Source organism: Oryctolagus cuniculus, chromosome 12 (assembly GCF_051225735.1).
Source record: "Oryctolagus cuniculus isolate XC-2025 breed Fujian yellow rabbit chromosome 12, ASM5122573v1, whole genome shotgun sequence".
NCBI lineage: Eukaryota > Metazoa > Chordata > Mammalia > Lagomorpha > Leporidae > Oryctolagus > Oryctolagus cuniculus.
The window spans coordinates 99018885-99036484 of record NC_142878.1 but is presented as its reverse complement, the minus strand read 5'-3'; the positions used below and the strand labels follow the sequence as shown (position 1 = coordinate 99036484).

Below are 17600 nucleotides of genomic sequence, written 5' to 3'. Positions count from 1 at the left end.
TACAAATAAAAATAGACTTTTCCAAGTTAATTTATAAATTAAACTATGCTTGAGCTCATCAGTACCTCAGTTCTCTCCCTGGGCAGGACCCATCTCCACCACAGTGAAGTCAGGTGTGGCCGTGTGTGTCCCTTGGCCACTAAATTGTAGCCACGAAACTTCAAGAGCCACAATCTTTCCACTCTCTGAGGGCTGGTAATCATCATTAATGCTCCAGCTGCTGGCCACTCCATGAGTCAGGATCCTGGAGTGAGGAGAGTAACAATGGGGACACAGAACCCCCAGCTATGCCATGGTGGATGTGCAGTGTGACACAGATACAAATCTTTGGCCACATCCTAAAGCAGCAATAATTAAAAATGAATAACTGTAGTGGGCATAGAAATAAAAGTCAACAAATATCTCTGTACCGCAGTAAAGAAACTGACATTAGATGGCTAACATGTGAATTGAGTGCACCATTAACTGTGATGAAGATTTTTCAGTCCTAGCGTGTTACGTATTGGGCTGCCTCACTCAGTTTAGCACGGGCTTTACTCTAAGTGTAAGAGTACTTCAAAAGTGGGAGAATGGAATGAAAAATCAGTTTAGGGAGTGGGTGCACAGCTTAGCAGTTGAGATGCCGATGAGGCACCTGTGTCCCATATCAGAGTGCTTAGGCTCTTGACCTGCCTCTGGCTGCTGATCCTGACTTCCTGCTAAAATAGACCACTGGGCGACAGCAGTGATGGCTCAGTGGCTCAGTCCCTGCCACCCACATGAGACCTGGGTTGAATTCCTGGCTCCTAGTTTCAGCCTGGCCTGCCTGTTGTGGACATACAGGGAATGAACTAGTGAACTGCTGGATTAGTGGAAGGGTTCTTGCTCTCTCTAAAAATAAATAAATAAATAAACAAATAAACAAAAAATTGAAACACATGCACGGTTTTTTTCAAATATATATTTGAAGAACCTTGTATCAGGCCACCTTTCCTGGGGACTGTTCCATGTCTGCTAGCCTGGGAAAACATTTATTAAAAATGCAACATTTTAAACTAAAATGACATCAATAACAATTAAGGAAACACTTGCACTTTCTATCTCTAATTTTTTCCCAGATACTACAGATGTTTTATTTTTTTAGACTTCAACAAAGCATCTGTGTTCTAGACATTTCTCCCTGCCAAGGTCCCATTTGTTTGGCCTTATTCCCCAACAGTTAAAGATAGACCTTGAAGGCCGGTGCTGTGGTGTAGCAGGTAAAGCTGCTGCCTGCAGTGCCGGCATCCCATATGGGCGCCGGTTCGAGTCCCGGCAGCTCCACTTCCGATCCAGCTCACTTCTATGGCCTGGGAAAGCAGTAGAAGATGGCCCAAGTCCTTGGGCCCCTGCACCCACGTGGGAGAATGGAAGAAGCTCCTGGCTTCAGATTGGCACAGTTCTGGCTGTTGCAGCTATCTAGGGAGTGAACCAGCAGATGGAAGACCTCGCTCTCTCTTTCTCTCTCTGCTACTTTGAATTTCAAATAAATAAATATATTCTGAGGACTGGAATGGCTGGATCGTATGGCAGGACTATATTCAGATTTCTTAGGTGTCTCCAAATGGTCTTCCACAGTGGTTTTACCAGTTTGCATTCCCACCAACAGTGGTTTAGCATATCTTTTCCACCACATCCTCACCAGCATTTGTTGTTTGTTGATTTCTGTATGAAAGCCATTCTAACTGGAATACGGTGAAACCTCATTGTGATTTTGATTTGCATTTCCCTGATGGTTAGTGATCCTGAACATTCTTTCATGGTCATTTGGAGTTCCTCTTTTGAAAAAATGTCTGTTTAAGTCCTTGGCCCATCTCTTAACTGGGTTGTTTGTTTTGTTGTTGTGGAGTTTCTTGATCTCTTTGTAGATTCTGGTTATTAATACTCCATCAGTTATATAGTTTGCAAATAATTTCTCCCATTCTATCGGTTGCCTCTTCACTTTCCTGATTGTTTTTTTTTTTTTTGCAGTACAGAAACTTCTCAATTTGAAGTAATCCTATTTGTTGATTTTGGTTTTGAGTGCCTGTGCCTTTGGGGTCTTTTCCAAGAACTCTTTGCCTGTGCCAATGTCTTGCAGGATTTCCCCAATGTTTTCTAATAATTTGATGGTGTCAGGTTGTAGATTTAGCTCTTTAACCCATGTTCAGTGGATTTTTGTGTAAGGTGTAAGGTAAAGGGTCTTGCTTCATTCTGCATGTAGAAATCCAGTTTTTGCAGCACCACTTGTTGAAGAGACTGTCCTTTCTCCAAGGATTGGTTTCAGTTCCTTGAGCAAATATGAGTTGGTTACAGATGTTTAGATTGATTTCTGGTGTTTCTATTCTGTTCTATTGGTCTATCCATCTATTTTTGTACCAGTACCAGGCTGTTTTGATTATAGTTGCCTTGTAGTATGTCTTGAAGTCTGATGCCTCCAGCTTTGTTTTTGTTGTACAAGATTGCCTTAGCTATTCAAGGTCTCCTGTGCCTCCATATGAATTTCAGCATCATTTTTTCTAGATCTGAGAAGAATGTCTTTGGTATTTCTAACGGTATCACATTGAATCTGTAAGTTGCTTTTGGAAGAATGGACATTTTGACGATTTTTCCATTTTTTGTATCTTTTATTTCTTTCTTTAAAGTTTTGTAATTCTCATTGTAAAGATCTTTGACACCCTTTGTTAAATTTATTCCAAGGTATTTGAAATTTTTTTTGTAGCTATGGTGAATGGAGTTGATTTTAGACATTTTTTATTAGCCATGGCATTGTCTGTGTTTACAAAGGCTGTTGATTTTGTGTATTCACTTTATATCCTGCTACTTTACCAAACTTTTATTTTCTTTTCTTTTTTTGACAGGCAGAGTGGACAGTGAGAGAGAGAGACAGAGAGAAAGGTCTTCCTTTGCCGTTGGTTCACACTCCAATGGCCGCCGCGGCTAATGCGCTGCAGCCGGTGCACCGTGCTGATCTGAAGGCAGGAGCCAGGTGCTTCTCCTGGTCTCCCATGGGGTGCAGGGCTCTGTAGATAAGTGGAATGTCTACTCTCAGTGAATACATAGAGCTTTGTAGTGGGTGTGGCCAGGGAGTTCTGTTCAGTTCTCTAGGGTTAAGGGCGTGCTGAGGTGACACACAGATTTTGTGCAATAAATCTTTTTTTTTTTTAATCAGAAGGGAAATTTATTCTGCTCAGTTGAGCTTCTTTCCTGAAAGGAGACCAGTGCCTGAGCGCTAGACCCACTGGGTATAATATTTGTCTGCTCTGTCCCAAGGACCACACAATGGATATGTGCATTCCTCAGTGTAAGTTCAGGTTCTCTAGCAATGTCTCTCACCAGGTAACTGGAAGCCCTAAGTGTGTGGAGTCTCCCACTGTGACCTCCCAAAGTCCCAGTCACAGTGTGAGTCCTCCCACACACCCTGTTTTTTTCACAGTCCCCATACAGAGCCTCACACAGTACAAGCTCCTAGCCCTGTTAGTTCTCCCCATCAGAGTCAGGAGTCTCTACTTGACTGGTTGCCGGGTGCAGACACGAGCTGTTACATATGTCCAAAATGGCGACCGCTACATTGGCTTGTTTTAGGATGCTGTTGTAAAGTTATTGGGGAGAGAGAAATGCGGCTATCCTTTTTTTTTTCCTCCTCTAGTTTGGCAGGTACACTATCCCCCATGGGGCTCCAAGCCGGGTTCCCTCTAGGCTCTTCCTGCAGCTTTATCGCCAGTGGCTTGAGCTGCTGTGGTCTGGTTTCACCTCATTTTCCAATGCTGGTTCGTATGTTCTTGACTGCTGGAGTCATAAGTTGTGGGTGTCCACGCCTTCCACATAGGTCCACTGTGTCCCTCTAATTTTGGTAGAGTTTCCTCTGCTGTTTTCTCTCTAACTCTTCCCTGAGACTACACTCTCCACTTTTTTTCCCCAGGTTGTTTCTCTGTGCTGGCTGCCTGCTCCTCAGCCCACCTTCCTTTTACCAACTCCAGGCCACACTCACCTCTGAGCACCCAGCCTTTCCTGGGAGGATCCTTCCCTCAGCAGTGTGTTTTCTCCACACTGCCATGGTGCACCAGAGCCACTCTGCCAGTGCTTGAGCGCACGGTGCTGTGACTACTTATCCGCAGTCTGCAGAACATGTCTTACCTGCCTGGGTCACACAGAGCATGGCTAACCCCTCATCAACGTTAACACACCTTCAAGAACTGGAATAAGAGTAAACCTAACACATCACACATACTTACTGTATCTGGGTGGTAAGCATTCAATTGCCTGCCAAATCCTTAGTGACCCCTGTTTAACTGCAGCCCCTATTACTGCAGTGGAAGAATCTGGAACAGATGTGAATGAAGCAAGGCTTCACAGCCAATCGGTGGCAGGGCTGGGGTGTGGGAATCAGGGCCTGCCTCCTGACCTGCGATTCCCTGGGGCACACTCCATGTTCAGTCTGCTCTCCACTGCCTCTGACTGCTGGGTTCTCCTGACAGGGCCTTCTTTGTTGCAGTCCATAGCACAGCACTTGGGGGCAGGGGGCCCTGGGCTCCACACAGCTAGCTACTCGACCAGCTCTGAGACAATTCTGGAGGCTGTGGCAGCCAGACCTAGGATCCCAGTTTAGCTCTTTGACTTACTAGCTCTATGCCCTTGCTTAAATTACTTCACTCTCTGTGCCATAAGTTTTTTTTCATCAGAATTTTACTGTTTTATGGGATGCCGTGGAGATAAAAGAGAATCTGTCTATGACAGCAGCACTGTTGCTGGCACACAAGAGGTGTCCTTGCTGGGACGTCTGATCTTGTTGCTGGCAGGTGTGCTGATAGATGGTGCCCTCTAGTCTCTGTCCAGGCCCTGCAGCCAGGCCATGCCTCCCCATCCTCTGCATGTACAGATCTTTATATCCAAGGACAGGACTTTAGACTTACTTCCTATTGTTTTCAGTTGTGTTAGATTTTGCCTGTTTCTGCTTTGTGGGTTCAATTCTGTCTTCCACATACCATTCCCTATGTGCCTACAGTTATTTATAAACTTGGATATTCATCTGTGTCTTCAAGCCACTGACCAAACTGTTGAACAGAACAGAGTCTGTGAAATGGGTGTCTTAAGGTGTACAAGTGAGTAAAAAGTAGGAAACAGATTCAGAGCACCCAGCACTGTGCCTGGCACAAAGTGAAACAGGATAGAAGCAGGAGTCGCTATTTCCCTACCTGACATGTGTCCAGCTCAAGCTCCAAACCAATTATGAGCAAGGAACATCCAGACCCAAACCACAAAAGACCTCCTGATGCCCTTTTAGGGACATCCCCAGACTGCATGCATGCTCAGAACAGCCTCAAGTGACGGATATGTGATTTTCATAGGATAGTGGTACTGAGCAACACTGTCTTTTTTTTTTTTAATTTAAAAATTTTTCCCAAATAAACCTTTTACTTAAGGAGTAAAAATTTCATAAGTACAATTTTAGGAATATAGTGATTTTTCCCATTATACCTGCCCTCCCAGCCCCGCTCCCACCCCACCTCCTCTTCCCTCTCCCATTCTCAGTCCCATTCTCCATTAAGATTCATTTTCAATTAACTTTATACACAGAAGACCAACACTATACTAAAAGTTTTCAATAATTTGCACACACACACACAAAACTGAGAACAAGCTTTATAGCTAATTCTTATAATATAACTCATTAAGGACAGAAGTCCTGCATGGGAAGTAAGTGCACAGTGACTCCTCTTGTTAATTTAACAATTAACACTCTTATGTACAATGTCAGTGATCACCTGAGACTCTTGACATGCACTGCCAAGGCTATGGAAGCCTTCTGAGTCCACAATCTCCGTTAGTATTTAGACAAGGTAATAAGCAAAGTGGAAGTTCCCTTCAGAGGAAAATACATTCTTCTTTGATGGCCACTTCTGTCTACTGGGGTCTCATTCACAGAAATCCTTTATGTAGGACATTTTGTGCCACAGTGTCTTGGATCTCCACGCCTGAAATGCTCTTATGGGCTTTTCAGCCAGACCAGAATGCCTTAAATGCTGATTCTGAGGTCAGAGTGCTATTTAAAGTGACTGTCATGCTATGAGTCTGCTGTGTGGATTGCTTCCCATGTTGGAACATTCTCTCCTTTTTAATTCTATCTATTATTATTGCCAGACACCTGACTTATTTATATGATCCCTTTAACACTTAATCCTATCCATATGATCACTTTAACACTTAAGATCCCATTTTTACCACCCAACACTGCCATTTTGACCTAACTTTGCGGGGAAAAAAAAAAAAAAAAAAAAAAGACAAAAGCACCTGTGCAGAACACTGAGCAGGGTGCAAATCAAAGTGTTGTGTACTGAGGGGGACAAGCCATCTCTGCAGGCTGGATGTTGTGCTGTATGGCAAGGATAAGCTGCCATACCTCCCCAACTCCATTAGAAGTATCTGTTTGGCTCTCATTGAGGAGCCAGCTGGCAAAACATCTTCCCGCCATTCTGTTTGCCTTGTGTCCCAGCAGGAACCCCCAATAAACATTTTTTGGGTTGCATTCTGGCCTCGTGTCAATTTCTACTTGCAAGTAAACTGAAGAACTTAGGGTCAATAACAAAAGCAGAAACACCTGTTCATACTTCCTTATCTACAATCTTCCCTTACTTGCCCTTACAGAAGACAGCACACTGCCCTGTTACCAATGACAGCATAAACTGGAATGACCTTGCTGGAGGACAATCTGACAATATGTACCAACACACATAAAAAATATTGACTCTGGGGCCAGCGCTGTGGCACCAGTGTGTGTCCTGGATGCCCTACTTCTGATCCAGGTCTCTGTTAATGTGCCTAGGGAAGCAGCAGGAGATGGCTCAAATACTTGGGTTCCTGTATCCACATGGGAGGCCTGGAAGAAGCTCCTGTCCCCTGGCTTTGGAAGAGCCCAGCTCTAGCCATTGTAGCTATTTGAGGAGTGAACCTGTGGATGGAAGACTGCTCTCTCTCTGTAACTCTGCCTTTCAAGTAAATAAATCTTTTTTTTTTTTTTTTTTTTTTTTTTGACAGGCAGAGTGGACAGTGAGAGAGAGAGACAGAGAGAGAAAGGTCTTCCTTTGCCGTTGGTTCACCCTCCAATGGCCGCCGCTGCAGCCGGCGCACCGCGCTGATCCTGGCAGGAGCCAGGAGCCAGGTGCTTTTCCTGGTCTCCCATGGGGTGCAGGGCCCAAGCACCTGGGCCATCCTCCACTGCACTCCCTGGCCATAGCAGAGAGCTGGCCTGGAAGAGGGGCAACCGGGACAGAATCCGGCGCCCCAACCGGGACTAGAACCCGGTGTGCCGGCGCCGCAAGGTGGAGGATTAGCCTATTGAGCCACGGCGCCGGCTCTCAAGTAAATAAATCTTAAAAAAAAAAAAAAGCTGGCTCTGTAATTCTACCAGAAATCTGCTCCAAAAGAAGTTATTAAAGAGAAAGAAAAAATTCCATGTACAAGATATTTATAGAACCATTATTTACAATGCCCAAAACTATAAATAACCTTAATGCCCTACAAAAACGAGTGGTTAAGTGAACTATAACAGAGCAGTAATAGCAATGTGGCTCCTAAAAGGTTGAAACACAATGAGTACATCTTTGTGGTAGAGACTACTATAAACAGGTCACCATAGTTATATACACTGTGAGGGCAACTAAATAAAAACTCTGTACACATTGATAAAGGCAGACTGGGAAGATAAAGAAATGGAAAATTCTAGTTATGTTGAGATTATACAAGAGTTTTCAAAATGTTTATGGAAAATCTGCATTGTAGAAAAACTGTATGGGCGGGGCTGGCACTGTGGCATAGTGGGTAAAGCCACTGCCTGCAGTGCCGGCATTCCATATGGGCGCTAGTTCGAGTCCTGGCTGCTCCACTTCTAATCCAGCTCTCTACTATGGCCTGGGAAAGCAGTGGAAGATGTCCCAAGTCCTTGGGCCCCTGCACCCATGTGGGAGACGCAGAAGAAGCTCCTGGTTTCTGGCTTCGGATCAGCTCAGCTCTGGCCACTGTGGCCATTTGGGGAATGAATCAGTGGAAGGAAGATTTTTCTCTTTCTCTCTCTCTGCCTATGCCTCTCTGTAACTCTTTCAAGTAAATAAATAGAATCTTTTATTTTATTTTATTTTATTTATTTTTTTGACAGGCAGAGTGGACAGTGAGAGAGAGAGACAGAGAGAAAGGTCTTCCTTTGCCGTTGGTTCACCCTCCAATGGCCGCCGCGGCCAGCACACCGCGCTGATCCAATGGCAGGAGCCAGGTGCTTCTCCTGGTCTCCCATGGGGTGCAGGGCCCAAGCACTTGGGCCATCCTCCACTGCACTCCCGGGCCACAGCAGAGAGCTGGCCTGGAAGAGGGGCAACTGGGACAGAATCCGGCGCCCCAACCGGGACTAGAACCTGGTGTGCTGGCGCCGCAAGGCGGAGGATTAGCCTAGTGAGCCGTGGCGCCGGCCTAAATAGAATCTTTAAAAAAAATACATTTAAAGAAAAACTGTAAGGGCTTCAAAAGTTTTCTGCACCAAAATAAACCTACCTTTTAATTCCATTTTCCACGAACTTTCTGAAGTTCCTTTATAGATACAATTTTTGGTTGTTTCCCATTAAAACATATTATAACTTAACCGGTCATAAACATCCCAGGCTTATGTGCCTAAACAGACACACTTACTACATGTGTATTCTTCATGTGTGTATCTATAATCTGAAGGGAGAGCTAGCCTAAGAGTTAAGAATGAACAGAACAGAACACAAGACTTTCAGTTCAAGTCAGTAAGCATTTATCTAAACATGAGATCTGGTTCCCACCTTCAAGGAGCTAGAAAATCCAGGGAGGTGCTAATGTGCCAGGTCCCTTCCCAGTGACTTTCGCATATTTCGTTGCACCCTTGCCTGCCAGTCCCAGAGTCCCGAGGAATGAGAGTCAGTCAGGGTGGCACGGTGGTGAAGGGCACAATCCCTGCCCTGCTCTACTTGGCTCTCAGCTCCTACTTATCAGCCAGGGCACCTTGGGCAACACCTTCCCCTGTGAGCTTCGGTTTCTGCATCTATTTGCTGGCAGTTCTTGCAGTGCCTATCTCAAAAGTTAATCTGAGATATGCATCACATAGGTCCAGTACAGGTTGGCTACTGTTTTAACTAACCGTGCGCCCTATCATCGCTTTGAAACGGGCATGAATTCCAAACTTAAAGAAATAGAAAAAAAAAAAAAAAAAGAAAAGAAATAGAGCAGAAGCAGCTTCTCACTTGCAGTGAGAACAGAGAAAGGGGTGCTCCCCTGGCCACACCCTGTGCTTACCATAGGTGAACATACGTGGTGAGGTCAGTTCAATGTTGGGCAAGGCCCCCAGATGGTTCAGCACGGCACACCGATAGCCATTTTTCTGGGCATAGTCAACAAAGGTACGGATGTACTGCTTCTCGCTGTGATTGGCGATTCCAGGGCAGATGACCATGGTGACATCATCTGCAGGGTGGAGAACGAGAGACGGACATATCCAATAAGTGACACAATAAATGGACACAATTCTATTTTGCTGGCTTAGAAAACAGGACGGAGAAATTTAACATACAACTTTTCACACAATTCTCTGGGAAAGAATATTTTTTCCTTGTGAGCCAAAGCTGTCTATTTCAGTGCTTCTCAAACTATTTATGGTGAAAAGTTGACTTAAAAAATTTCCATGGGGCCAGTGTTGTGACACAGCAGGTTAAGCCACTGCCTGCAATGCCAGCATTCCATATTGGCACCAGTTTGGGTCCTGGCTGCTCCACTTCCGAACCACTCCCTGCTAATGTACCTGGGAAAGTGGTGGAAGATGGCCCCTGTATTCACAAGAGAGACCTAGAAATAGTTCTGGCTCCTGGTTTTGGATTGGCTCACCTCTGGCTATTGTGGCCAACTGGGGAATGAACCAGAGATGGAAGATTTCTCTGTGTCTCTCCCTATCTCTCTTTCTCTCTGTAACTTTGACTTTCAAATAAATAAATAAATCTTTTAAAAAATGAGAGTCTTTATATAAACTAATATGGCAAGCTGTCCAATACATGTTAAGTGAAAAAAAAAAAGCTACTTAAAGGAAAGAGATGTAATATGCTGCCATTTGTGTGGAGGGAAAGTTGTCTATATTTATAAACACTTCCACTAATTCTAGAATCATTCACACAAAAAATCTAACAGGTACCAGCCTGGGAGGGAAACAGAGATGAGAGAGAGACAATACTTTCACTGTATATATTTAATACCTTTTGAGTTTTCTATCATGAGCATAATTTATTTACTTGAAAATATGAATGAATACAAATTTTTCTTTCAAAGAAAAGTATCATGCTTAGGTTATTAAATCTGATTATAATTTTCCTTCAAATTAAGATAAAACAATAAAAATAATTTAATGCTGGCAGAGGAAATGTGAATTTGTAATCAATCTTCATAAAGAACCTTAAAAATTAGACGAACTTTGATGTAGTCATTTTAATTTCAGAATCTTGCCTAAAATTTTATGATGAAGGAAGTTCATCAGAATTTTTTTCTTTTTTTTTTAAAGATTTATTTATCTTACTTTGAAAGTCAGAGTGGGCCGGCGCTGTGGCTCACTAGGCTAATCCTCCACCTGCGGCGCCAGCACACTGGGTTCTAGTCCCGGTTGGGGCACCAGATTCTGTCCTGGTTGCCCCTCTTCCAGTCCAGCTCTCTGCTGTGGCCTGGAAAGGCAGTGGAGGATGGCCCAAGTGCTTGGGCCCTGCACCCGCATGGGAGACCAGGAGGAAGCACCTGGCTCCTGGCTTTGGATTGGCGCAGCACGCTGGCCGTAGCAGCCATTTGGGTGGTGAACCAACAGAAGGAAGACCTTTCTCTCTGTCTCTCTCTCTCACTAACTCTGCCTGTCAAAAAAAAAAAAAAAAAAAGGAAAGAAAGAATGAAAGAAAAGAGTTACACAGAGAGAAGGAGGGGCAGAGAGAGAGAGAGGTCTTCCATCCGCTGGTTCACTCCCCAGTTGGCCACAATGGCCGGAACTGTGCCGATCTGAAGCCAGGAGCCTGGAGCTTCCTCCAGGTCTCCCATGTGGGTGCAGGGGCCCAAGCAATTGGGCCATCTTCTACTGCTTTCCCAGGCCATAGCAGAACTGGATTGGAAGTGGAACAGCCGGGACTCGAACCGGCGCCCATATGGGATGCCGGTGCTTCAGGCCAGGGTGTTAACCCGCTGCGCCACAGAATTGTTTTTCTTTATCTTTATATAAGGTGAACAAATTTCATGTATTTCATTTATATAGATTTAGGGGCATAGTGATACTTCTCACCCCACTCCTCTCCTTCCTTTCTTATAGTGATAAAACTGTAAATAGAAGAATGGTTGAATTGTGGCATGACTACATTCTATGATGCTCATTAAAATTAATATTGTTTTTAATTTAAAGACTTTTGAATTTATAATGACATAAAAAAGTATAATATATATAAAATAATTCAAATTTTGGAAGAACAATGTCTAGAACTGGAGGAAAATGGAGTAAGATGTTAACAGTGGTATGTTGGGTGTTGGATTATGATTGATTCTAATTTTCATCTTAAAATGTTTCTGTAGTGTCTATGTTTCCTAAACTGAGAACTGATTCCTTTTATAGTCAAAAAAATCATGCAAGAAAAAAGGATTGTTTTTCTTGAAACATTTCTTGGGGGAAAATACAAGGGAGTTTCGGACAAATTCAGGGAAAAGTAGAATAAAATTCTATTTTGGTGTGAAAATTTTTGAAATCCAGTCATACTTTCTTCATAATATATATTTTCCATGATTTTTAAAAAAGATTTATTTTATTTGAAGGTATGAGATACACAGTGAGAGGGAGAGACAAGAGAGCGAGCGACAGACAGAGAGAATCTTCCATCTGCTAGTTCACTTTCTAGATGGTCCCAATGGTGGAAACCAGGAGCCAGTAGCTTCTTCTGGGTCTCCCGCGTGTGTGGCAGGGACCATTTTCCACTGTGTTTTTCTTATGCCATTAGCAGGGACCTAGTCGGAAGTGGAGCAGGCAAGACTTGAACTGGTGCTTACATGGGACGCCAGCATTGCAGGGGTGGCTTTACCTGCTACACCACAACGACCCTGCCGTGAACTTTTGAAGACCCCTTGTACTGTCTCCCCCAGAATCACTCTTATCAGTCCTGTCAGGGGCCAGGTTGATAAAAAGACATGAACAAATACAACGAGAAATCAGTCTTGCCCATTTTAATATTCTACCACGATCCTGGTAGGAGGAGCAGACTGGTCAAACAAAATTTTGCGCTTTAATGGTAAAAGAAACAAATAAAAGCATTGGAGACAAGAGAAAAGACATATTTAGCTAGATATGGTAGAGAAATAAATATTCGAAAGACAAGGCTTTTAAACACAAAATGAACTTCTAACCTATTTATTTATTCCTTCCTTGTCCGATTCCTGGAAGCTGACTGTTCTGGGGACGCGTAGGCTGCTAGCAGAGAGATAAACAACAAGTACACGCAAGGGTAGAGAGTGGCAGGTGCTTTGAGGACCTATGGCAGGAGGACATGACACATCTACCGGGAGGGAAGCCCTAGGTAGCTAGAGGAGTCCAGGACTCCCTCGGAGGGGGTGACATCTGAGCTGAGACCTGAATGAGTAAGAGGGGGCAGCTGAGCGACGTTCTGGGGACGAGCATTCCAGGCAGAAGAAACATAAAACTTTGCCACCAGTTACTCAGCAGTTCTGGTTACTATGATCACTGAGAGCTACAACAGGTTTACTGGAATTTACCCATAAATAATTACTGAGGACCTATGAACAAACAAGGTGCCTTTGAACATAAAAGACACATTCTCTTGCAGTAGGAATAGCCATCACAGGGATGCTGGCACATAACTGCACTTCTTCCAAAGTCCTGGCTACAAAGCATTTCATGAACGTTCTTGAACAGGCAGGACAAACAACATCAACCTTCAGCAGCAATGGGGATTGGAGCTGCTTCTCAGAGAGAGGCCCCCTGACTCTTGCATGATCAATATGATCTTAAAGTGTCTTTTTGCAAGGGACACCTAAGCAGAGGGTACCTGAGAGCCTTTGTTAACTACTCTTATTCAACAAGCAAAACCAGCACACGCTGCTTCTCTAAGCCTCAGCTTCCCTGACATGCGGTAGGGATAATGAAGCACCAACCTCACAGGGACATGGTGAAGATTAAATGAGGTAACAGTAGATCTAAAGCACTTAGAACGGTCTGGCCTTGTTGCTGACATCAACTGAACAGGCTGGTCCTGGGGCCTGCACTCCAAGCTCTCACTCATCCCTACGTGGGGAGTTTGCCTGTCACGAGGAGGTTACAGAACTATTCCATGATGCTTTCTGAGGAGCCTTAAATGGTGCTGGCAAGCACACGTTAGAGTTAATCCCTGTCGGCTGCTCCTCCTGGCTGCATCCCCACACACTTCCCAGCAGTCCCGGATGAAACGGGACAGCTGGTGGCAGGGCAGCAGCGTTCACCCCGTGCTCCCCACTGACCAGGGCTCCTTCTTGCAGTGGTGACCAAGCTGCACGTGTCAGACCAGCTCACCTCCAACACAGTGCTCAGCCAAGGGCTCAAAGAGGTCGAAAGTAGAAGTGGCTCCGTCAGACATGGTGATGAACTTCCGGTGCCCATACGGGTGTGGCGACCTCACCCTTCCCATCTTTCCATACAAGGCCGTCTGGATGTGTCCGCTCTTCCCCCAGATCAACGGTGGAATGTATCTAAGAAAGAAGGAGAGGTCAGTATGCTCCACGTTCCTCCAACAATGCTCGGAGAAAACCTTTCAGTAGAAGTCTTCCAGCCTATTCAAGTTTCCTCCTGACACATTCTGTACACCGAGCATACACATGGGGTTTTATGACCTTCCATCCATGCCATGATTCACCCCTTTCCCATCTATTAACACATCCTGCATCCAATGAGCTCTAGAAATCACCCAGGTCACGCTCACATAGAGAGGGTTTCAAATTTAGGGTGTTAAGTAATTAATTCCACACGGATTATTTCCACACTATAGAATAAAAAGAAAGCAACACACACTGAGCATATTCTGACTAGATGGGGTTAGCCTCATCATCAGAGGAGCTAATGTATACGAAACAGCACAGCGCCTATGCTTACTAAATGCTCACTTTTCTCCCTTCCCCTAACAAGACAGGCCACACTGTAGGATTACCAAACCTGCTGTTCTCAGTACAGTGGGAAGGGCTGCAAACTGTAACCCCTGGAGAGCGTGCTGGAAGGGCAGAGCTGTGTAAATAGTTACTGGATTCATGAAAGAAAAGGGCTTGTCAGCTTAAGCAAGGCAGGATGCCTCCCTTACCAGCTGTCCTTCGTGGAAATGTGAAAATCTGGGCCTTGATAGGAAATGCAAAAATCACAAGCGTACTTAATTACTGGGAGAAGAAGGTGCTCCAAGTTACAACTAGGAAATGATTATGGCTCACGACCAGAGTACACGAGCAACCCATTTACTGAGACTACTTGTTTCTCTCCCATGGCTTTTCACTCAAGCTTGCTGGCTGGCCAGGATTTGTGTCTTACAGAGTCATATTCTACAGTACAATCCTTCATCTTTGTATTATATCCCAGGGCGAGTGTTTTAATAATAATTTGCCTTAGCCTATTTGCCAGCTCATGCCTGTCATTGCTCTCAGAACCAGATGATTTGAGAAGCTCTTCTTTGATCTACTCTTGTTATGTGTGTGTCTAATTAGATAAATATGCACAAAGTTAAAAGAAGTATCAAGCCAGCTCCCAGATAAGCTTCCTCTTTGCAGCTGGGGAGGAGAGGTGACAGGGGACCCAAAATGGGCAGGGAGTTAGAGATAAATGGGCTGAAGGATTTTTCCAGTTTCTGTCTCTACAGTATACTCTAACTCCACCCCCTTTCCCATGATGCACCTCAGTCTCCTGCATGATGAAGAAGGAGCCAGGAAAGTTTCATGTAGAGATGCCATGAAACTTTCCGGGAAGACCTCACCCCACCCAAACTCCACCCAGGTTGCATGTTCAGTTAGGTCACCGCTCTCTACCCCACAGAGGGGACCACTGGACTAGCGACCCTCGCCTTTTTGGCCTTCTTGCATGTTCTCTCCTCACAGGCAGGTCTTTCTCTTTGGGGCTTTCATGGAGAGCTTTTCTCTTCATGCGTTTGCCCACACTCACTCTCTCACTCTAAATAAACCCTGCTCTCATTACTGCACTTTATTTATGCCTCTGCTTTGAATTCTTATCTCATGCAGGGACAAGAGCCCGGAATGAAAGCTGGGAAACACATTCCTTCCACAGAGGGAAGAGTATTTTAAGACTGTGGGGACATGAAGCCGCTCGCTGTATACCCCCACAGGTGCAAATATCTGCAGAAGCCATGGCATCTGGAGAGCAGACCGAGGCATTTCTAAGAGCTGAGTGGATTGCAGAAATAACAAAAAGCGTGCTCATAAAAATAATGTCAACCGGGCAACTGCAAACGCCATTTAGACAGAATTGATAGAGGGTTTCAGACTACCAAGTTGGACAATAAATTGTGCGCACAGGGTGACGAGTGATCCAGGTCACCAAACTCCTGATCACTCTTGGAGACAAGTATGAAGAAAATTTCTTTACAGCATGGAGTTAAAACAGAAATATGCCGAGGTTAGAAATGTCAGAACAGGTAAATTTCACATGCTTGTCTTCCGATCTTGCTTATAACCTGCTCTTAGATAATATGGCAAATGAATAAAATTAAAATTCTTTTGGTCAGTCACAGATTTCACAGACCCTTGTAAGGATGACACATGTGCTCAACCTGAGGACACGCTCCTGGTTTGACGTCATGTCACACCCCTCTGTCTTGGCAGCAGACTCCCAAGTGGCCTCTGAGCATCTGGTCTTGCTCCCACCTACTCAACCGTCCACCTGACCAATGAAGGGTCAATCTCGACACACAAAAATGGCCTTGGCCCTGCACTGCATGGGTGCTGGTTTGCTTAGAAGGCTGGCCACCCCTGTGGGTCAGTTAACTTTCTGGGTAAACCTTGTGCCGAGGTGCCTTTGCTCATGCTGTTTCTTTTGCCTGGAATACACTTAGTAACTCTAAAAAGACAAACACATGTTTTATTTTTATTTATTTTTTAAAAATTTTATTTATTTTATTTGAGAGGTAGAGTTACAGACAGTGAGAGGGAGAGACAGAGAAAGGTCTTCCTTCTGTTGGTTCACTCCCCATATGGCTGCAAAGGCTGGAGCTGCGCCAATCCAAAGCCAGGAGCCAGGTGCCTCTTCCCGGTCTCTCACGTGGGTGCAGGGGCCCAAGGACTTGGCCCATCCTCTACTGCTTTCCCAGACCATAGCTGAGAGCTGGATTGGAAGTGGAGCAGCTGGGACTAGAATCGGTGCCCATATGGAACGCCGGCGCCGCAGGAGGAAGATTAACCTACTGCACCACGGTGCCGGCCTCCAAGTGCATGCTTTAAAATGAAAAGGGAGTGGGTGTTTGATCCGGTGGCTGGGGTGCTGGTTGGAAGGCCCCTGTCTCACATCAGAGTGCCTGGACTCAACGTCCGCTGCCGCTGGCTCCCAACTCCAGCTTCCTGCTGATGTAGACCCTGGGAGGCAGCAGATGGCTCACATGATTAGGTTCCTGCCACACATATGCGAGACCTGGATTGAGTGCAGGGTCCCGGCTCTAACCCTAGCCAGGGGCCACTGTGGGCACTCAGGGAATGAAGCAGCAGATGGGAACTCTCTTTTCCTCCCTGTCTCCAAAGCATATACACCAAAAATATATTTAAAAATAATAGATACCATAATAATGTAAATTCAGCTATTGGCATACGGCTACAGTTCTGTTTCCAACCCACCTAACCCTGTTTTCAGACTGGGGTAAGAGAAAATTCACAAAAGGATGTGTGTGTGTGTGTCTGTGTTTGGATGTGCACATATATATATACATATATATGTACATATATATATATATTTTACAGGCAGAGTTAGACAGTGAGAGAGAGAGAGACGGAGAGAAAGGTCTTCCTTTTCGTTGGTTCACCCCCCAGATGGCCGCTACAGCTGGCGCGCTGCACCAATCCAAAACCAGGAGCCAGCTGCTTCTCCTGGTTTCCCATGCAGGTGCAGGGCCCAAGCACTTGGGCCATCCTCCACTGCCCTCGCGGGCCACAGCAGAGAGCTGGACTGGAAGAGGGGCAACCGGGACAGAATCCGGCGCCCAACCGGGACTAGAACCCAGGGTGCCGGCGCCACAGGCGGAGGATTAGCCTGGTGAGCCACGGAGCCGGCCCTGGATGTGCACACATATTAGGAATCAACTTGCCTCAGAATCAACTTGGACTTTCTCAGCTCAACATAAGCTCAGCTGTGTACAAGGAAGTCTCATATTCTTCAATTTTAGGATATCACTGATGAATACTGATAAAACACTGCTTTTACTTAACTTCATAATGATACAACACCAGGGTTTAAAAACTGAAGTTTGGGGGCCAGCGCCGTGGTGCAGCGGGTTAAAACCCTGGCCTGAAGTGCCAGCATCCCATATGGGTAGTGGTTCTAGTCCTTCTTGGCTATTCCTTTTCCA

At 45.1% G+C, this 17600-nt stretch overlaps 1 protein-coding gene across 1 annotated transcript in view; it reads right to left on the bottom strand.

The window, feature by feature from the left end:
• The window catches only part of ABHD2 (abhydrolase domain containing 2, acylglycerol lipase), a 119531-nt gene that overhangs the window by 37966 nt on the left and 63965 nt on the right, over window positions 1–17600 (bottom strand). The window contains exons 4-5 of the mRNA XM_070054523.2: window positions 13571–13746; window positions 9301–9468 (exon numbers count right to left, since the gene is read on the bottom strand). Coding sequence (XP_069910624.1) covers window positions 9301–9468; window positions 13571–13746 — 344 coding nt within the window. The remainder of the gene's footprint in view (window positions 1–9300; window positions 9469–13570; window positions 13747–17600) is intronic.